The following is a 22,517-nucleotide window of genomic DNA, read 5'->3' as shown; positions in this document are numbered from 1 at the left end:
GGCTCATAATGCCAACAAGGAGTCTTCATAACAAAGCCAAACCAGTCTAGATCACTAAACTATAATCTGGTCCTTCCATATTGTATACAACCATCCACTGAAGCTGGGCATCTGGAGGTGTTCCAAGGGTAATCTACAAACTAAGCATCAAGGTATTGGTGCTGCAGCCATAAGCCAAGTTTGGGCAAGCACAAATTCTCTGTGCTTTTTATTTTACCATGTGCATTTCTTGAACTGCTCCTCCCTGCCCTGAACTTCAGTTCACATCACTAAGGATTCTCGCTGAAACAAAGGAAGGGGTGGGCAGACTTCCCAGATCAAAAAACTCCTGAGTAAACAAACAGGAAAGAAATTTAAAAGGTGCATCAACAAATTCAGTTCGGATTCCCTGGCTCCAAATAGTGTTTCGTCCTTTTGATGCATGCAGGGTGCACGTATTATTACCTAGACCTCAAGGCCAAGGCTGGATCCTCAGAGAGGAAACATATGGCTCTCCCTTGGCCAGCTGTAAGCATGCACACAGGAAAAGTGCAGGATGGAGAGAAAACAGTGAATGCTGGAAAATATGGGTCAATTGAAAAAGGGAAAAAAGTCTTTCATATCAGAACATAATAAAAAACTCCTTGCTAGGATGACTAAGAAAAATAAAATACAAGGAGGGGAAAAGGGAAACTGGAAGAGAAAATATTCCCCATGTGGCTGTGTCTAAGCATACTGTTTCCAAGGAGAAGCATTCAGTCTGAAAAGAGACTTTGCTGCCTCTACCATGTCAGCCACATGAATAGTGCAGCTGCTAATGGTGTAGGGAAAAGGTGTCTTCTCCAGACTACATATACAGACCAAGGAAAGACCGTTCATAAGTCAGATTCTGGCTAACTGTTGTCTGCAAGACAGGAGAAATGCTTGCTTGGGGTGTCTGGTCTTGTCTCCCACAGCATTCTCCTGGAGAAGCTGGCTGCTCACGGCTTGGACAAGTGCACTCTGTGCTGGGTTAAAAACTGGCTGGACGGCCGAGCCCAGAGAGTGGTGGTGAATGGAGTCAAATCCAGTTGGCGGCCAGTCACGAGTGGTGTTCCTCAGGGCTCAGTGTTGGGGCCGGTCTTGTTCAATATCTTCACTGATGATCTGGATGAGGGGATCAAGTGCACCCTCAGTAAGTTTGCAGATGACACCAAGCTGAGTGGAAGTGTCAATCTGCTGGAGGGCAGGAAGGCCCTGCAGAGGGATCTGGACAGGCTGAGATTCAACAAGGCCCAGTGTTGGGTCCTGCACTTGGGGCACAACAACCCTATGCAATACTACAGGCTTGGGGAAGAGTGGCTGGAGAGCTGCCTGGCAGAGAACGATCTGGGGGTGTTGGTCAACAGCTGCCTGAACATGAGCCGGCAGTGTGCTCAGGTGGCCAAGAAGGCCAATGGCATCCTGGCTTGTATCAGGAATAGCGTGGCCAGCAGGAGCAGGGAGGTGATCGTGCCCCTGTACCCAGCACTGGTGAGGCCGCACCTTGAGTACTGTGTTCAGTTTTGGGCCCCTCACTACAAGAAGGACATTGAGGTGCTGGAGCGTGTCCAGAGAAGGGCAATAAAGCTGGTGAAGGGTCTGGAGAACAAGTCTTATGAGGAGCGGCTGAGGGAACTGGGGTTGTTTAGCCTGGAGAAGAGGAGGCTGAGGGGAGACCATATTGCTGTCTACAACTACCTGAAAGGAGGTTGTAGTGAGGTGGGTGTCGGTCTCTTCTCCCACCTTACTAGCGATAGGATGAGAAGAAATGGCCTCAAGCTGCATCAGGGGAAGTTTAGGTTGGATATTAGGCAAAATGTCTTTACTGGAAGAGTGTCAGGCATTGGAACAGGCTGTCCAGGGAGGTGGTGGAGTCTCCATCCCCAGAGGTATTTAAAAGAAGGGTAGATGTGGTGCTTGACGTTATGGTTTATTGGTGGACTTGGCAGTGATAGGTTAGTGGTTGGATTCGATGGTCTTAAGGGTCTTTTCCAACCTTAACGATTCTATGAATCTATGATTTTATGATTCTATCTTGCTTTGCACACCACAAAGGAGCTTGTTGTTCTGACTGCAGGCAGGCTGATCAGAGAAAAAGGTTTTCTGGTTAAGAAAGTGCACCAAGAAAACTATGCTCAAGCTCCAGACTGTCCTACATGAAAGCAGTGGTCCAAGACTTCAGTTCAGGAAGATACTTTACCTGGCTACTGAATGTTAGCTGATGTCCTGACAAGGTCCACACAGTCTTGGCTTCTACCATGTCTTCTACCAAGTGCAGACCAGGAACAACGTGCATTCTGCACAACTGCTCAGCAGTGGTATCCTTTGGGAAATAAAGACATCATAAAGAAGATAAATGACATGTTCTTTAAAAAACCTAATTTACTGGAAGGGCCATAACATTACCTTTCTCCCATCTAACACATACAGGGAAATTCTTAGTGTACAAGATTGAGCTTCCCTCTTCATTTTGGTTCACTGGAGTAGCACTGTGGCAAATTTTTTGCTTCTGTTGTGTACACATTCAAACAAAGGGAGACTGATTAACCTGCAGGTGACTTTAGAGGAACCCCCTAGACAGAAACCTCTTGGACTTGAACAATTTAAAAACTATCCTCGCATGCTCCAGATTATAAAACTTGCTGAAGCTCCCCATACACAATCTTTGTTTACGTTGGACCATGTAGGTGGTCTAAGCTGCTGAATTTACATTTAGTTTCTTCCTTTCTTTTCTGGGCTTTCCAGCACTGGTGTTTTTTAAGACATCAGGGGCCTTTCCTGATGTATTTTCTATGAATCCAGAAGATACCATGATGACCTAGAAACAAGGCCTGACTTGTGTTAGTGGAAACCTCTGCTCAACAAGGTAGTAGGAGACAGCTAATGTCCCTGGCATTTGTAGGTTAGGTTTTGCTCCCTAGACTCTATGTGAGTTACTGCTGCTGCATAGATAGCTTTGCTATCAAGCAAATGAATATTTCTAAACCAGTTGGAAATGCAATGTTCAAATGGGGTTGGTCTGTCTGTGTTATTTTTAAGACATTTACCTTCTCATATTGGAGGGATAGTGGCAAGCTAGCTGCCACCTGAAACCCAACAGGCACCTTGCTAGCATGCAGTTAAAATCCCTATTGCATTTGCAGCTCAGTTGTGCTGATTCTTAGCTCTGTCCTGGGAAAATGGATATACACCTTCTCATCCTAATGATGGATAGCCTGGTTGTGGGCTTAACTGTGCAAAACCTACTGCAAATGAACACAATTTAATTAAGAAATAATAAAAATAATAATATGACCTTCAGGACCTACTTGCTGAAGCCTTGAATTCTCAAACTCTTGTCCTGGCTCCCATAGCTGTTTTCCCCAGCCCTGCCATCCTTACTTTCCCCATTAATAAAATGAGCTCTTCTGAAGAAGTTGACACCATACCCACATCTAGGGCCATTGGTCCAAAATCCAATACTTCGATGCAAATCTGAGCCCCCTTTGAAAACCCCACCCTCAAGTAGTGAAAAGCCACCTAAACTTTTGAGAAGAGTTACACACAGGAGGTTCAAGCTTGAAATGAAGAATGGCCAGAAAAACTTACACTTCCTGCCATTAAAACCAAACAAACTCTGTCAATATTGAAGAGAGAGAGAGAGGTTTTAAAAATAATGTGAGGGATGTAACATCCTCTATAAGACTGCAACTTAATCAGACAATGAAGAGTCTTCTGAAGAGATTGTTTCTACAAATACTGCCTTCCAAAGTTTCTCTCTCATGAGTCAATCAGTTTTTACAGGCTGCAGAACTCAGGCAGGAAAGAATCATAAGACAGCAAAAATTTGCTAAAACCAAGAAAACTTACATTAAATTCCATTCTGTCATGAATCGGAAGAAGGGATGGTACAAAGACTGTGAAAGGCCCGTATTTAGTCAGCAGCAGTGAGCAACCAGAAGCTGTAAAAAGAGTGGCAGTGTGAAGTAGTTACTTGGCATATGGTTTAACTCCAGCAATATTTTTTCCCCTTATTAACAGCATAATTCAATTTATACATTTTCAGCCTGATGCAAGTAACTAGCACTTGTTTGCATGAAACTAGAGGGAGTTTGGTATTGCCATCACAGCCCAGCTTGATTGCTACTAGTTTTAAGCACTTGCCCACAAGATTTCTGAAGGATTGACTTTGGTCCACTTCAAATCACTGCTGAAATCTGCAGTATTCATAATAATAAATTTGCAATATTCATAATAATTTTGTTCTCACATGCTTACTATCTTATACTTGGGTCAAGTGTCCTCTGTCTTCCCCTTGAAATAATGAATTTTTGGGTGTCATCAGGATTTATTGAGACTAAATACTTCTTGAGAAGCTGCTATGAACCCACAGTTGTCAGTCTTCACTCAGTCATCAGTGGCCCATCAACAAAGGTTATTAGGTATTAAGTCCCACTGCACAGGAGCTAGGAACCCAGAGATTTTAATGCAGTTGCCCATAGCATAAATCATGGAAAACATATGCAAAAAATGAGTGTTGGCAACACTGATATGTAGCAGGGAGGGATATTCACAAAAGGTAAGCTGAGCTTTGAGCCTGATCTCTATGCTTCTGTAAAGTTAGTGGAGGTAGAGAAGACTGTGCAGTGGATGAGTTGGAGAAGGTATCTAACATGCTTTGACATGAGCTGAAGGGTTCTCATTCTTTCCTTGGATTACAGTGAGGCAAAAATTAACCTTTGCAGGTATCACTCCCCACACTTGCAGTACACAGGTTCTGAAACAGTCTTCACAGAATCACAGAATGGTAGGGGTTGGAAGGGACCTCTGGAGATCATCTTGTCCAACCCCCCTGCTTGAGCAGGCACACCTAGAGTAGGAGGGGCACAGGAATGCATCCAGGTGGGTTTTGAGTGTCTCCAGGGAAGGAGACTCCACAACCATTCTGGGCAGCCTGTTCCACTGCTCTGTCACCCTGACAGGAAAGAAGTTTTTTCTCATATTTAAGTAGAACTTCCTGTGTTCCACCTTGTGCCCATTGCCACTTGTCCTGTCATTGGGCACTACTGAAGACTCCAGTCCCATCATCCTAAGACCCTCCCTTCAGATATTTATAAGTATTGGTGAGATCCCCCCTCAGCCTTCTCTTCTCCAGGCTGGACAAACACAAGTTTCTCAGCCTTTCCTCATAAGGGAGATGCTCCAGTCCCCTGATCATCTTGGTAGCTCTCTGCTGGACTTGCTCAAGCAGTTCTGTGTCCTTCCTAAACTGGGGGGCCCAAAACTGGACACAGTACTCCAGATGTGGCCTCACTAGGGCAGAGTAGAGGGGGAAGATAACCTCCCTCAACCTGCTGGCCACACTGCTTTTAATGCATCCCAGGATGCCTTTGGCCTTCTTGGCCACAAGGGCACATTGCTGGCTCAGGGTCAGCTTGCTGTCCACCAGCACTCCCAGGTCCTTCTCAATAGAGCCACTTTCCAGTAGGTCAACTCCCAACCTGTACTGGTGCATCTTCTATGCTTTGCAAAGAAATTCCTCACTCGGGAAGTACCATGGTGCACAGAATAAAGCCTTTTCATCTCTATAATTCACACATGTGTGCTGGCAAGGAGGCTGTTTAAGGGCTTAGTAGAGGGTGCATGGCACACGAGCCTCAAGCATCACTGCTAGAAAACTCAGCAACAGCTGAAAGATTGCTGAGCCTTAAACATAGATACTGCAGGTGGAGGCACACTGGTGGTTTGATACCAATGGGTTTGAATCACACCTCCAAAGCACATTTTCCTTCTTCTGCAAATATGGTACATCCTTCACCAGGACTGTCAAATACCTAATACTTATCCACAGTGCTCTCTGCAACAGTCTCCTCAGTTCACCAGAACTGGTAATGAGTTCAGACATGTGATGTGTTTAATTTTGCACCCATGGTCACAAACTGCGAAATAGAGCTATTATGCTGAAATGGTTTTAGCCTTTTCTGACACTCTTGTTCCCACATTTGCTCCATTCCCCAAGTTCAAGAGACATTTACCAAACATTTTCCTGGCGACGTTTAATTTCCCAGCCAACCTTCCTCGTGAATTATGCTGATTTATCTCACTCAAGAGATCTTTATAGCAACTTATCCCATCTCCAATCTCCCCTTCTTTACACACACAGCTAAGAGACAAGAATGAAACATAACAAACCATTATAAAACAGTTCATAACACATTCAACAAATGTGAGTAGAACAACCTGTCAGTATGTACACTTGAAAGACAAATCCCAGCTTTAAGGTGTAGATAAGAGCTTAGTAACTTCTGCCTAAACTAAATGACAGGAAAAATGATGCATACTTCCAGAATGCAAGCAAATTTGGACCTACGCAAAGAGAATGAAGGTGCTTTCTCAGCTACAATCAACATAAGGACTGTCTGCTCTAGAGTTCAGGATACAGATAGCCACAATATATTTATCAACACATTTCTAACTAGATATTCAGACAATATCAGTCATTACAGCACCTGAAAATTCAATGTAATGCATAAAAAACACAGGCTAAGTGAAAATCTAGCAAACAGCTCCTATGTGACCCCTCAGCTTCAGTGACAAGTGCCAGCTCAGGCACATCAGTTAGCTACAGTTTGTCTTAAACCGAATGAGGGACCCAGGCAGGCTAATGACATTTCCAGAAAAGCTTATCTACATGTGAAAATCTCCATCCTGATTCACACAGCTTTATAGTCGTTACTCAGAGACTACTTAAGATCACTGGCCGATAACTGTGTTTTTTCCTGTTTGGGTTTTGTCCAAGTATCGGCGCTGCTCTTTCTGTTTCAGGGATGCAAAGACATGCGACATGGGAGGAATTTGACATTACTCCAGCCTCAAAGGGCTGAGTGCCAGCTGCTGGAGAACAGATATGCTAAGGCAGGGACTGTGCTGAACACCACATCCTGCGCTTCTCTAGTGTATCTTCAGAAAGGGAAGCCACCGTGTTTCAGTTCTGGCCTGGAGCACACAATGAGCAGGTGGATGCTAACAGTTTTAGCAGCACCGGAGAAGGAAGGGTCAAGGAGATGAGACTGCTCTTTCCTTCTCCAGTCTCTCAGAGAAGCGCCACCTTTTCTTGGTAACATACAAAATCCTCAGTGAAGCCCTCCTGGTGTTTGGGGGGCCATTATGCAAAAATCATCCTATATCTGGCAATATTTGCCATCCAAGGCGTATGAGCTTCTATGGTTTTTGCGGCAGAGGACTCAGTGAGGTCTGGTGTTTCTTCCCTCAACTTCCCCCTTCCCTCTCAATGGGCAACTATAATTAATTTCTTGCTTACAGGCCTGAGTGGGAGGAGAGCCAAAGATTTAGCCCTCAGTATCAAATGTGGGCAAATGTGAGCAAAGAAGAGTCACACATCTCCCTTTTAATGACTGATTATTAACTGATAATACCCTACTACTACAACCAATTTGGGGAGCTACATCTCCAGTTCACATCACAGAAGACTCTGCTGCACCAGATTTAGAGCATCTCGTGACCCACATGCCAAAATTTACAATGACTGATTAAAACTCTCTACTTTCAATGGGCTTGTTACAAACAGGCTCTTCTCAAAAGGTGACTCTGGCCTATTCTCTGCAGTTAACTCTCAGTTTCTTCAAAATTCAGCTCATCCAAACTCAGTTTCCGTTCTAGCTGCAGAATAAGCTTCTGTAACAGCAATATATAAACTGGCTTACCTAGGATTCCCCTTGGAAATCATTTCACACGTGGCAGTCACATTGCAAATATACTGCTGGCAACTGTTGGGAAGTACCGAACACTCAGACAAAGGAGTTCTCCTACTCATCCCAGGCTTGCAATCACAAGATGCCTAAGGGAAGGAACACAGTGATTATAGAACTGCATACATCATCTTTTACCCAGTAAGTTACACGACAAAAGAGCTCTCTGGTTTCCCTTTGCAAAATCTGAGGTGAGGTGAGCAGATCTGACCAACACAATGGTGAGCTCTTTTGAAGAACTTCTCACCTGGGCATTTTTCAGACCCTTACGGGTTGCTGACGTGCTGTTATTGCCCTTACCTCTCCTGGACTTCTGTAAATACAAATCGTAGAGTTTTCTGGGCAGCCTCCATTGTTGTTAACACAAGGGTTTATGGGCTGGCAAATCTTCCCATCTCCTTGAAATCCTTCTTTGCAGGTACACTGATATTTTTGTGGTCCAAGACCCTTACATACAGCAGAGGGGGAGCATGGAGAAGCAGCACAAGGATCCTGAGCTGCAATTAAAGACATGAGAGGTAAGAGGAACCAAACCTCTCTTTTCAAAAAAGCACTTACTACAGCACAGCAGAATGCAAAAGGCCTGGAAAGAATGGAGTGTAAGGAATTTATACTAATAAGCTTCTAAAATTTCCCAGGAAAATAAAATAATTTCAGACAGCAGATTTTTTTTTTTAATCTGAGGAATTTGGATGATACATTTTCCATGTTACTTCAGTAACAGAAGTGTGAGTGACAGAGGATGCTTGGATTTACTTCTGAATCTCCATCATATCTGAGGATACATGAAACTGCAGTTTGGTCAGCAAAAACTGCAAAAAGGCAGTGAAAATAGACCTATACATAGCTAGCTAATCACATGCATCTTATTGAATTTCTTTTAACAAAACTTGAAATCAGTGAAGAAATCCTCCGCTTACTGCCTTATTATTTCAATTGGTACAGACTCACCAATATCCCATTGTCACAGTTATGCAGTACATACTTATAAGCAAGTGCTGGATGGAATCTGCAACTCTAATTCACGAACAACTGTGAGGAGAGCCAAAACTTTAGCCCTTAATCTTAAAGGGATTCCTAAAGTTCAGGTTCGTAAGCCTCTGCAGTGTATTAGGCACTGTATTCACAGTGATCAAATTTATCCAGAGATACTAGTGCAATAAGATTTTTCCAAACAGAGGAACATTTAGGGTTACAGAGAATTTCTCACCTTGGCAAGTGCTTCCACTTTTCCTGTAGCCCAGCTTGCAGTCACACATCGCTGTCCCATCCCTTACCACACATTCGCTGTTGGCCTCGCATGTCACACCCTTGCAATGGGAAAGCTCTGGAACCACACAGCAAAGAGAGTTTCCCTTTGAGCGTGCATGGCACTGTTGGAAGATACAACTTACCTTTCCTATCTGGAAATGAAGGCAAATGTGGTTTCCAGAGGCCCCCAAGCTGGCAGAAAAGCCAGGGGATATAAGCAGTGTAGACAGCTCTAAATCACTGGCAGCCAGGTAGTCAGGTCCCACAAGGCTTAGAGAGAAGAAAGGATCTATCTGGTTTGCAGAAGAAGAACTGGAGCACAAATAGATGGTACATCTTGGCCACTCTCACAGAGTGGGGAGCAGACCCCAGCGTTTTCCTCTGTCTAGGTGTCTAGTGCTTAGATCATCTTCCCTCTACATTCCCAAGCTATTCATTGCCCCCCAGCTCCTTTTGGGACACATGCATCCAAGCCCATGTCATAATTTAGCTCTAACAGTCCCTCTGCAGCTACCAATGTATTTACCTTGGTCACACCTGGGGCCAGTGTAGCCTCCATAGCACGTGCAGCTTCCATTCCCAGTGACACCGCTGTTGCATTCCCCGTGCACACAGTCACACACTGGAAAGAAAGTTCAGACAAACCTGACCTTCAGCTACAAGGCAGTGCACAGGGCTCCAGGCACACATTGGCCAGCTGCTCTGGGTCTTGGCACCCTGATTTCTCAACAATAATCCACAGCAATGTAGCTCCTTTTAAAAATAGGCCATGCCAGTCAGAGCTTACAGAGGGCAAACTGCATGTCCTGGACTCAAGAAGACAAGCCTGCCCCGTAAGAGCAGCCTTGAATACAAGATCTAGACCAGCTTTTCAGGCACATCTTTTAACTTCCCACTCCTCTAAGTCTTCTGCAGCCAGTGTGGAAGGAGGCAGCGTTATAAGATCCTACCACATCTGTGATCCTAGCACTGGTATCATGTGAGCACAACCATGAAGATCACACCTATCTCACCTGTGTGGATACAAGGGAACCAGGAGTTGGATGAAAAGGGCTCCTTTAACAGCCAGGCTGCACTGGTCATAAATCACTTCCAAAAATGCCATACATGAGAAGCAGCACTGTGTGTATTAATTTTCTAAGGAGGGCAACAAGGAACAAGCTGGGAGACAAGTGGGGCAGTTACAGGACTCTGGAAAACAGTTGGGAAGTGAGTGTGGGTTGTTTCAGGGATGTAGGTAACAGCCTGGCTGGAAACTGGGATAGCCCTGGTAAAGGCAAAGAGAAATTTACAGTAGGACAAATGGACTGATTTGAGTGAAAGAATGAGAATCATTTGTCTAATGGGACAGTGGAGAAGGGCACAAAGACAAAATGCCAAGACACATGTTCTTGAACACTGCCAGCTGGCATCCTCTCTAGCACCCTTCCTCACTCAACCTCCCCCTCTTCCTTCTTTTCTCTCATTTATTTTTGTGCAGGTTTCACTTGAATTACTCATTCTTACCTGACTGACAGTCTGGGCCAAAACGATTTTTATCTCGACAACTCTGGCAGGCAAAACCACTGTATTGCTCCTAGAAGGACCCCAAAATGTCCCGGATGTTAGTTTTCTGTATCATTGCATTGTTCCACACATCATTATAGTTCAATGTTTCTCCCCATTTCTGATTTTCTGTGACAGCTGAAGCAATACAGTGAAGAAAACTGATCTGGTCAGTGCTCTAATAGTATTAACCAGCCCCCATGGCAAAGACCACAGCATAAGCTGATGTGCACAGGGCATGCAAAACGCCAGCAAAACTCTGTTGGGCATTGAGGAAACAGTGTCCTCATCACAAAAAGACAGGAAAGTACCAGATGGCTTCTGATATCTCTCTGAAAAAGGAATTTTCAGAGACTGGGACTTTTGACATTGATTTTACAGGGCTTGGGAACCTTCAGCGTATATTTTAATTGACACAAGGTATCTTTCTGTTAAATCCAAAATCAACTTTTCTCAAACAAGGGCCCAAGAGGTATGATTTTAGCTCACAACACTATTAATTAAGGATGCTGTAAAAACATACAGTTCAAGAAAGTTTCAAGTCTGATACTAATCCATTAAGCTAAGAATTTCAGAAACACTGCTCTATATGATTTAAATGTGCAGGAATTGTTTATGCTTTTTTGTACTAATTCTGGAACTAAAAAAAAATGTCCTAAATTCTTTTTCTTGTCTCTCTTGCTTTTCCTGAGAGAGGGAGGTTCTGCCTGCCAAGGTGCAGGACAAATTCATTTGGGAAGTGTATCATCCAAGTCTTGAGAAGGTGCAGCTCATTAAGAGTCAAGTATCTCAGGGCTTCTTGCAGCCACAGGCAGACAGAGATTATTTCAACTGATCAGTTGGTTAAATTAATGCAATTATTTCTTCATTTCTCAGTAGAGATCCTTCCTAAGTCCATACCCTCACCAACAGTGTCTTAGTGCTATTGCAGACCACACCAATCCTCCAGGAAAATCTCACTGATGCTGGAATGAAAGAAGCTGCTTATGACCTTCCAGGCAGAAGGGCAGCCTTCATCTGAAGCATCTGCACAGATGCTATACAAGTCCCTTTGACAAAAGCACATCACCCTCAGAATAAATCATGCACTGACCTTGCAGATGCAGGTCCCATTTTGCTGGATACCATCCAAGCATGTCCCATGTCCACTGCAGGGATTTTGAGAGCCACCTGGACACTCTAAGCAGGCAAGACAAGATTAGCTTGAACAACCAGCACCATATCCGTCTTTCCATCTCCTCTTCCCCCATGCATTCCAGCTGTGCAAAAGCAATGGCCCCTTCACCAGCAAAGTCCCTGCCTGCTTACACAATACACCTAACACTGCCTCAGAGCCGGTGAATATGGCCAGAAGTGCCATCAAGGAAAAATTTGCCTGCTATATAAGAAAAGTAATTTATTAAAAGTCTAAGGAAATGTCCGAATGGGCCATAACTGACTAAATTTCAGCAAAGGCATTTAAACATGTTTTGATGTTGAGCCACTGTTGCTAGCATCAGCAAGATGCAGTATCAAACATCCAACAGCAGTTCTGAAACTCAGGACAGACGGGAGTCTGCTTTGCACAGATATTGAGCATTCTCAGCTTTCCCTGACTTCATGAGGAGCTGGGAATGTGCTCAGACAAACATGGTCCACATATTTTTGGAGCGGGGTACCTCCAAATTCTGGGAACTATTTCCAAATATTTTAGACATGTAATTCTTCTGATGAAGTCCATTGCTTATTCAAACCACTTCTGTGTGAGAACAGGCCCAAGCTCTCAAATGGCCTCCCATTTTCTGCAGGGCTGGAGAGTGTCTTTCCATATTCCAACAATTAGTCAATCACATGCAAAGTGTTTGGCTTAGTAGGTCTTCCTGTTGGATTTTTGAGACAAGACAAACCAAATTCTCTTTACTTGACATAAACTTGAGTGGGAGCTTTGGGACAGGTATTTTCATGTTGGGTTGGAATTGCTAAGTATTTTCTGTGGCTGAATGGCTGACTAACTCAGACTATGTACACACATGCACACATGGTACATGCACTGCAGACTACAGGGCCATCAGAAAGAAGTATCTTCCTCTTCCTTTGGAAACTTTCTTAAAGAGGAACAAAAACATCCCTTTCCAAAAGCTTATTTTTAAAGAAGAGACAAAAGGAAGTTCCACTAAAGGAGGTTATGTTATGTGTTAAATGTAAGAGGATGCAACTCAATCTGAAGCAAAGGATTCCTTCCCCATTATATGCTGAACCTCCCAGACAGATAATGGAGTCCTTGTAAGTGTTCAAGGAATAATGAAAATTAATCACCTCAATGCATATTTAATGCCTCATGTTAAAACTGATTTGACTCATTCAACAGCTAGAGAGAGTTGTAAAAAGATGAAAAACTTACCATAGCACTCTGTACCCCAGAACCCTGGGCAGCACTTTTTCTCCTCAATTTCTTTCTTACATATGTGATGGCACCCTGGCTGGGAAAGGGTATTTTCTCCTAACTTGACAGTGAATCTTAAAAAGAATAATCCAAGATTCATGATTACAACACAAACATACCACACGTTTGTTGGAGGGTTTCTAAGCAATCACACTGTAGTGCACTGAACTCTGAAGGGAAGGAAGGGCACTCATTTCGTTCGCCATACATGCATGCAAGAGTTTGCGCTTGGGTTGTGTCTTCACTAAGGATGCCCATTGATTTGAGCCTCAAAGACTGGGTGCAAGAAATCTGCCAGGGACTGGATATGGGACAGGACCCTGGGAAGTCTGGGGACATCAGGACAGAAACCTTGGATGCTGGAGGGTTAAGACAGCATAGAAACAAAGTTAGGATCTTGGGGGTGACTCAACATTAGACTTCACACATAAATAACCTTGAAAGAACAAAGTCTCCTTGCAGGACTTGTCCCTTTCTGTCTTGCACTAAAGATTCCAGATTGGGATGCTGGAAATTTGGATTTAATAATTGTGTTATTCACAGATTCTCTATGCAATCTTGGACAAACCCCTTAAGTCCCCAAAAGAAGCATCATCTTTTCAACCCTTCATCCATCACCTCCATGCACAGGGTAAGGCCTTGATGGTAGTGTCTCTTGTTCTGCATGTATGTAGTACAGAACTATTCCTTGGACTCTTCAACAACCACCACAGGAGCAGATAACACTCAGAAAACCTGCATACACTCACATTATTCTTACACTTCACTTTATTTTTGGCACAACATCCTTCCCCAAAGGAACTTGGAAATTGTCTCGATAGCACTGCTGCTTTGGCTTCAGTGTGACTCCTATGTGTGTCCATGCAAAAAGTGCTATAAACTGCAAAACTGCTACAGCTATTTTTAAAGTATTTCGACAGAATAGTGAATCACAGAAAACAGTAGACAATGGAGCTATATATTAACTGTTAACATACACTACTGAATAGATATGCAAACAATAACCTATAGTGTTTCATCTTTTAAAAACTTTCTGATAAGTTCAGTTTTCCGTCACCCTTTTCGTATTACAGCCAAGCTCAACAGAATAAAAGCAGGGAACACATGAACAAGCAATTGTCATAAAGCAAAATAGGAAGGTAAAAAGTTCAGAAGATTATTGCTGGAAGCTGGGAGGATATACAAGGGGGACTATCATTATATTATTTTCTTAATAATCCACTACAAGATTCTGGGTCTGAAACAGGCTTCTATGCTAGACAGACTTCTGTTAAATTGCTACAGCAGGATTAGCAGACTCAGGCTGTTCAGGGCCAGTTAGAGGTAATTATAATGCAATTTGTTCTGTGTATATAGAACCTTATGCCCAGCAAGAAGTCCATGGGATTTGCAAGGAGACAAAAGCAACAATAATAGGGGCCATAAATTCATTTTTATGCACCCGAAAACAAAACCCCTTGAAACTTTAGAGCTCGGAAAATGGATATGCCATCCTGAAGGCATAGACACTACTCCTTGCATAGCAGGGTTGCACCAAAACCTTAACAGGGTTAGGAAATAAGCCTTACCTGCAGTCCCTTACTCCTGATCCTTGGGTGGTCTTTAACCAGCCTCCTGGACACAACATTTTAGGTGCTGCAGCACAAGCAGTACACACTGTATTCAGGGTTAACGTCGTCTTGATATTGCATTGCATGGATTTTAACTTAAAAAGAAGAAACAGAATGGAAATAAGCCCAAAATTAAATTGTTACCCTAGCCACTCATCTTGCCGACCTTTAATATCCTTATGAACATTGCACCATTCTTTAGATACCACTGGGGAGGGCAGTGACCAGTGCAGCTGCTGGGAGGTACACCACACACTCATAGGGCATATCATGCCATGCTGCTGCATGCTACTCCACTTGGATCTCAGCTAGAAGGCAATAGGGCAGATGACAGCTATCTTATCTTCCCCTACACCTCACAGCAAAAATTCTAACCATTTCTAAAATAATCATAACTGTGCACTGTAAATTTAAGCTGATCTTTTGCAAATGTGTGTGACAGCGGTATATGAGGACAAGCCCTAAATTAATAACCCTTGCCAGAAGACACTGAATTAAAAAGCAACACAGTATTTCTGTTTTCCATGCTGTTGATACAATCCAGTTCACTGGTGCTTTCATTGCTGTTTCGTGGGTCTGAAGAACCAAATGCATTAGTTCGGTCTATCTGCCAGAGATCAGACGCTGCTAACACAAATGTTTCTCATGGCATTTTTCTTCAAGAAGGCGTGGGGGACAGGGTGGTGGATTAAAAGGAAAGGTGCGCCGCACCTCTCTGACCACCTGGATGGCCCTTGATGCTTTGACCCCAGGTGAGAAGGACCCCATAGACACTGGCAAGAATATCAGCTAGGAGACTTGGATAATTTACACGGCTGGTGATAAATTCAGCATGAGTCTTTCCACCCAACTAGAATAATTTCGGGGGTTTAGGCTTCCTCACAGGGCTTTTCTGTACCCCTGTACCCACCAAGTCTGCTTCTTCAAATGAAATACAGCCAGAGCCAATGAAAAACATACAGCCTTACAGCAAATAATCACCATATGCCAGCTTGTCATTAAAGCTTGTGATTTTACCCCAAAAGGGTTTCCCTGTATTTCTAAACTCCTGGAGCTGACCCACTGCACAGAAACTTCATTGCTCATTTTAAGAAGAGGCAATGCTTGCCACTGACGATGCAGAGAAAAGCTGGGGGCCATGAGCTGTGTTTGACCAAAAAGGTCATCAACTGGAAAAAAAACCTCACAGCTCACCTCAACTGTGCCTCTACAGGCACTGTATTTTATAAAAGTAAAAACATTAGATCAAATTTTGGGGGAGGCGGCCTTGATCTGGGATTTTAAAAGCCAATCCTGAGCAATGCTGTTAATATAGCAGCTCTCCTGTGCCCAGAACCCCATTTTGAATTCTCATTAGCAATCTCAGCTTTGCTTCCTCTGAACTTAAGCCCAAATGCATACATTTTCCTCAAGGCAAGGGAGGAAGCCCATAGCTTCCCATCAGTTATCAACAGCTCAGGAAGGCCCTCCCAGATGATAGCCAGCAGACCCTGTCAGGAAAACCTCCTGAGAGATAACCCTCAAGTCTCAGGTCCACAGGGACATCCCCTTGGAATGGTTTCCTGACTCCCACCCACGTTCCCTCTGCCTAGAGTTGTTGAGCTTTTTCTCATCTTTATGGATCCATCTTTTGCAGCCACCCATGCAAGAATGCTGCCCAACAAAGAAAGCGATTCCTTTGCCTGTGGTGGCCCTCACATAGATATTAATTTCTAGTTGTGCTTTCCTTACTGTGCAGTAACCTCCAGTTCCTTTGGCGGCAGAATCCCCAAGGAATCTGTTATGTCAAGGACTCTCTTCCTTGCATTACAAACAGCTCAAAACCAATCTGAGATCCACCAAATCCACCTATCCATGTTCTGTGAGTACCAGTTTTACTCATTTTATGCAGCAGGACAGAGATCAGCTCTGCTGTTCCTTACATCTCCACCCCACTGGCACCCAGTGCAGTCAGAGATTTCCCCTTTTTCATGGAGCAAAACAAAGAAGACATCCAATATGAATGGATAATGAGGTGCTACCTCCAGAATACTCTGTCTCAAAAGATCAGCAGTGCCATTGATGGGGTAGGGAAGAAGCCCATCTAACCAGATGACCCAAGTACAAATTAGGGCTCCAGGTTAAAGCTGGGCTTTTGAAAGGAGCCAGCTGAAGCCAGGCACCTGGTTCTGAACAGAACAGTACATCTCCTGCCTTTCAAGTCCCAGCTTTTACCTTCACTGAGACAACATCTCAGAAAGAGGAATGGGAAGATGACCAAGGAAGAAACGCAGAGGTGGACACCTTCCCATGAGTTATGATGTTAACGTTGTCAGAATCACCTGACAAATCTTTATCAGGTGTCTGAGCCACCCTATCTATATGAAAAAGACCACTACCAGTAGAGCACAAAACACTAAATTAAAACTCTCCAATCTTTTATTTTAACTTTACTTCCAGGCATCAGGAGTTGGCTGTCAGACATCGTTGGGCCATTAAATGTGTTCTCTGTCATGGTGGTGGAGGAAGACACCATTATTCACACATTATTCCATTTTTCTTCTCTTTCCTTCATCATCAATGTGGCTCCATTTCCAAATGGAGATGGACACTGGGAGAGGAGAAGGGCTGTCACTCATTCCTGTTGGCATCTCTAATTACTTGCAAGCCTCTAAGACAAGAGAGTTACCCTACCTTCCTGGGACACTTCATGAGCTTTAGGCAGCTTTCCAGTAAGATCTTCCCCTTTTTATAAGGAAATGTGCTTGTGTCAGCAGCAACAGGCGGGAGGAAAGAGGAAGAAAAGAGCTGTGTGGAAAATAATTTTTTAAAAAATATTTCCCTTGTTTGAGTGACAGAACTGATGAAGCAGTGATTTTCTGGAGTGTTTTACTTCTTAGGAAAGCAGAAGAGGGGATCAAGAGACTGAAATGCAACATTTTGGATACTCAAATTTTGGAGACGATGAAAGGTAGACAGGAGTTTGAGTCAGAGGTGGCTCCTGGGGCATAACCTCATGGAAAACAATGATGTACTACTCTTTTGGGCTCATCTGTGACTGCTGTTTCTAAGTTTGAAGATGCTGGAGAGGAAGCAGTGAGAGGGAATGCCTGCCCCTGTGATGCAGCAATGGTGCCTGGCAGGCCAAGAGTCAGTGAGGTGCACGGTGGTTACACCAGGGAAAGGGGGTGAAAACAGCCACTGTTCTGATCAGATGATATTGTGAGCCTGGACTGTGTTGCACTTAATGTACAAAGCAACAGAAAAGGAAGACTGGTGCTCTCAAACACCTCCAAAATTAACGGAGGCTTTTAAAGCAGAAGACTTCTAGCTGGAGCCAAAAGAGGTTAAGAGCCAGGGTGCCTCTGTCCATACTGAGCTCTGTCTTGCCAGGGCTAGGCTGTGCTGTCTTCCTGCACTCAACCACATGCATGTGCATGAGCAGCTGCTGCCCTCTGTGCTTAGCTGAAACATATCTGAGCTTCTGAATGCTGCAGTGTTTCCTTCCCTCCTCTTACTTTGACACAGATGTCCCTTACTTCTCAAGTGCTCATGCTTCTCAAAGGAACAAGCTGGGGATGGTTTTTTTTAAGGGCCAGTTTAATTTCTCTCATTTCATCCCTTTATCTTTTCCTCCCAAACAGTAACACAAATTCTTCTGCACGGCAAAACCTCAAGGAAGAAAGAATAACACATTTGGCTGTCAGTGTTTGGCTCCAACAATCCTGGGATCCAGTTCTGGAAATGAATAATCACCAAGTTTCCAGTCATTTGCCCTTTACAAAACAGAGCTGTAGACACATGCTTGAGTCATTATAGTCATGTACCTTCCCAAGAAGTTCTCAATAACATTTTAGCTGAGCAGATTTGCGGCTCCTGGACACCAAACCCTTCACATTTGTCCAAGGAAGACACTTTTCAGCATAAGGATGAACAATCAAGCTCAGAGATCACATAACGCAAGATCTACTGTTGCCCTGGGCATTTCCCACCACCTCAGCTGCAGAGCACTGGAGACACAGGGATCCAGAGAGCACTCCCCTCATTTCCCACCTGCCTCTATTCCTCCTCCAGCACAGCCTAGGACTGGCCTCCTCTGAGCAAAAATGTTTCATGTTTCTCACATCTGCTGCATCTTCCCAGCCCATACCAAAAGGTATACAAAAAACAAATCAGGCTAACAGATTTGCTGTCATGTTTTAGCCATCAAATCAGAGCCCTGAGGCAACATCACTGAAAAATAGCTAGCACAAAATCTCTCTTTTCTCTCCTGATGGCCCCTGCAAGTCTCCTGCAAGCCAATGGAGGCCTCTTGTAGAATCACAGCACTTCTACTGCAATTAAATCCAGTGGTCATCCTAAACTAACGGAGAAGGCTTCATTAGACCCTTGTTTTTCCTTACCTCCCATTATAACCTTTCAAATGTTTCTTCTCTTTCTTCAATAAAAGGGAACCTTTTGGGGGAAAAAATCTTGAAAGGGGGGTATTTTTCCTGTATTAAATAAACTGCTGCAGAGGTGATTCAAAACATTTCACTTTTCTGTGAGTGGGTACTTATTACCTGCTATTTTAACTGTTTCATGCCAAGTCAGGCACCTCAGTGATTAGAGAGATCAATACAGGTCTCAAAGCCAAGAGACCAAAATTTCCACTTACACCAGCTGAAGATGTAAGCTTATGTGTCTGAACACACTACTATACTGTAACCCATCTGCCTGGAAACCATACTTCCAGACAAACTAAGAGCACTAGTAGAGACACTTCTTTAAATCATGTTTGTACTACCATAGAAGCCCAAAGGCTCATGAGGTTCTTACCTTAATTTGCATACTTATTAGTCATTTATGGCACTTTTATGAAAGGGTCTATACAAAAGCTTCCACCCAAAGTTCTGACGCTGAAGCATATTTTCAGTGCTCTGGCTTTTCCTAAATTAAGTCTTTCAGACTCATATGCACCTTCCTTAGCACAGGTCTGTCAACTCTCCACAAGGCCCCTCTTTGTCATTCAAGGCAAGACAAGCCTTCCATAGCTCAGACCCCCAGGGAATAAGATTTCCAAACACCCTGCACAACTTCTGACTTCATAGGCCAGTTTATTCCTCCAGCAGCAGGACACAGCAAAGGCGATGGCAGACAACAGAGTACAAATCAGTATGAATTCTAGGCTACAGAAAATGGGATGCCTCACCATGGAGCCTAGACCATAGATCTACAAAGAGGTCATACATTCTCCTAGATGCTGCTGCTAAACACAAGAATGGAGATAAAGAAATCAAAAGAAAATCAACAAAATCGAAACAAAACTGAAAGAAAATGGAAAGTATTCCACACAACTTAGTGTGAAGCTGCTGGGAAACGTACTTGAAACAAAGGTATATTTACCCTGTTGCAAAGCAACAATTTGATGAGATTTAATTTTTTTTTAAAATAAAATTCTCCTGGGAAACTTATGGACCTGCCCTGCCAGATGCTAAGCTTCCATCACATGTACTGAAAATAGCAAAAGACAAAGATGCCCAGTCCTTTCTTATTGCTATGTTTGCATTCAGTGCTGACCATAAATACAAATTTAATCTCATCTAAAATTCAAGCATGTCCCTTCAACCTGATTATTAGTTCCTCAGTTTAGACTACACACATACACACCCATAAACAGAGACTATACCTTACAGTCCTGAAGTTTAGTTACAGGTGTATTTGGCACCTAACTAAATGTAAATGAAAAAAGGAGTTTTGAGCTGTACTATTTCATAACAAGCAACCATACAAATATGAAGAACCATTCAGTAAACATTTAAACAAAGACTCACAGACTTACCTTCTGACTCTCGCAGTCAGCTGTGGGAGTGAAGCATGCTGCTAAGAAGAAAAACAGCAACCCAGGAGGAGGCATTTTCATGCTTTTACAGGCAGGACCCTTTCCACAAAAGGGGTGGCAATAGAGGCTGCAATTTCTGTAAGATAAGACTGCCTACTAAGAATCAGATCCAAGACAAACCAGAGGTTAAAAGTAAACAGGGAGAGAGCATTTTTGCACTGTGGTCTTTGGCTGCAAAGCCTTCGGAAGAGGATCTGCTACTTCTAGCATTACATCTGAATCAATACCACCTTTTTCTTTCTTTCTATTCTTTTTTAAATGCACAAGCAGAACTCCTTAGTAAAAGGTTTACTCAAAACAGGAACATGTACGGATTTCCTTTTACATATCAGTTCAAAACAGAAGGAAGGAAATCCTTAGTTTTCAACTAATTGGAATGAAAAGAGGTTAACTGTATGCTTGACTGAAGGCAAATCCAATGGCCAAACTTAAATACCATGAATTCATGATCATGAAGGGTAAGTAAATTTCCTTTACCACTGATGTTAATATGTCCACAACACCTCAAACAGAAGGTAGACCTGAACATTGCCTATCCCAAAGTATGCATGAACAAAGCAATGAGAGTGACGCGCTGCACTTCAGAGCAATAATATAAGCACATCCTAAGAATCAAGCAAGCGTTTTCAGTAGGCTTTGATATTTATTTGATATATACGAATTTCTCAGCAAGAAAAGCATCACATTTTTCAGGTACTATGGCAGCAGTGGCAAAACACATAATTTTCCAAACACTCAGCTGGCAGCTTGATGTTAAGGAGCATTTCCATAGTACTCAGAATAAGAAAGTCCCAAAATGGGATTTAAGAAATACATGCTAGCCTGAGATATGGTCTGCAATATAATTTCTCCTTTTGGACATCACAAACAACCAAGGATTGATTATCAACAGATTTTACATGGACTTTCTCTCCCTACACTGCCAAGAGAACCCATTGTACTGGGCAGTCTAAAGCCTGCTTCTGTTAGTAACAAATGCTACCAAGCAATGAGGTATCTTTTCATTTTTGAGGCATGAAGGTGCCTAAATGAAACCAGGGTAGGAAGCTACTCTTGTGTTTACTTAAATAATTGAAAGCATTCAATTTTTTTTTTCCCACTACATACACAAAAAGATACACATACTAACATATAAAGTACGTAAGAACTGCTATACTTACTGGTGCCTTTAATTGTGGTTTACGCCTTCCTCCATAGTACAGAGACAGCCAGCATGATGAACAGAAAGCACTATTTTATATCCTGCACTAACAGGAAGCAGATAAGGCACACCATCCACTGCAACCCATGTGAGAAGTACCAAGAAGTACCAGCCCACAACTCAGTCTGCTTGTCCCATTACAGGGCAACTGCAGCCCTGGGACCATTGGTACCCAACAGACGGCACTTTGTCAAGGTCAGAGGGTTTGCACAGCTCTGGAAACCATTTGGTACCCTGCAGATCTGTGAAATGAGGCAGAGGCAACATAGCTCACTGTGGTGCTGATGGGATGGCAAAGTCACAAATGGACACTGAGGACATTCCTGTAGAGGGGGAAGCTGTACAATGCTTTCTTTACCTACAGTCATTGTACTAGACTGGCCATGTAAACAGAAGAATGAGACTGCTTCTCTGCTCCATGATACCTGTTAGGCATACACAGCTAAAACAGGCAGCCTAGAAGGACGTTGACTGCTTGTTGATGGGTTTTCCAAGAGCTGCCTATGCAGGATAGGGATTAAGTTGCCAATCCTGGGCATCCACCACAGATAGCTGATAAGCTTTCAAGGTGAAAATAGCTTACCCCAAGGCACTTGAAGAGGGATGGGCATCTTTCAATTAATCTTCAGTCTGGCTTCTAAATGTCTCAATGTTGAAAATGGTACAGGGGGGAAAAGGACACACAAAGACTTCCAAGACTTTCCTCTGCTGCTTATCATCACTGTATATGACCTACTACAAGGAAAGTAGGAAGGGAAGGGAGAGAAAGGCTTAGTGAAATTCCTGTCTGAATTCAATAAATCAGATTCACAGTAACATCAAAAGTTTCTCAGCCAGCTTCCTTATCTGACCATACCTCATTTAAAGACAAGAAATACAA

At 43.3% G+C, this 22,517-nt stretch overlaps 1 protein-coding gene across 5 annotated transcripts in view; it reads right to left on the bottom strand.

Moving 5' to 3' along the window:
* STAB1 (stabilin 1) overlaps positions 1-21,699 on the bottom strand; it is a 64,924-nt gene extending 43,225 nt beyond the window's left edge. For 3 of the 5 annotated variants that reach the window (XM_064454004.1, XM_064454005.1, XM_064454006.1), the window contains exons 1-13: positions 21,597-21,698; positions 20,377-20,512; positions 14,535-14,671; positions 12,925-13,040; positions 11,638-11,723; positions 10,506-10,575; positions 9,526-9,621; positions 8,959-9,075; positions 8,049-8,245; positions 7,704-7,837; positions 6,015-6,142; positions 3,850-3,941; positions 2,201-2,323 (exon numbers count right to left, since the gene is read on the bottom strand). In XM_064454004.1, the coding sequence (XP_064310074.1) occupies positions 2,201-2,323; positions 3,850-3,941; positions 6,015-6,142; positions 7,704-7,837; positions 8,049-8,245; positions 8,959-9,075; positions 9,526-9,621; positions 10,506-10,575; positions 11,638-11,723; positions 12,925-13,040; positions 14,535-14,671; positions 20,377-20,457 (1,377 nt within the window). In that variant the 5' untranslated portion in view covers positions 20,458-20,512; positions 21,597-21,698. Of the gene's footprint in view, positions 1-2,200; positions 2,324-3,849; positions 3,942-6,014; positions 6,143-7,703; positions 7,838-8,048; positions 8,246-8,958; positions 9,076-9,525; positions 9,622-10,505; positions 10,576-11,637; positions 11,724-12,924; positions 13,041-14,534; positions 14,672-20,376; positions 20,530-21,596 lie in introns of all 5 variants that reach the window. The other 2 variants (XM_064454008.1, XM_064454007.1) reach the window with 2 other exon arrangements.
* Between the last annotated feature and the right edge of the window lie 818 nt (positions 21,700-22,517).

The sequence above is a fragment of the Phalacrocorax carbo genome, chromosome 6, assembly GCF_963921805.1.
Source record: "Phalacrocorax carbo chromosome 6, bPhaCar2.1, whole genome shotgun sequence".
NCBI lineage: Eukaryota > Metazoa > Chordata > Aves > Suliformes > Phalacrocoracidae > Phalacrocorax > Phalacrocorax carbo.
The sequence above is the reverse complement of the archived record's forward strand: the minus strand, read 5'-3'. Positions and strand labels throughout refer to the sequence as shown.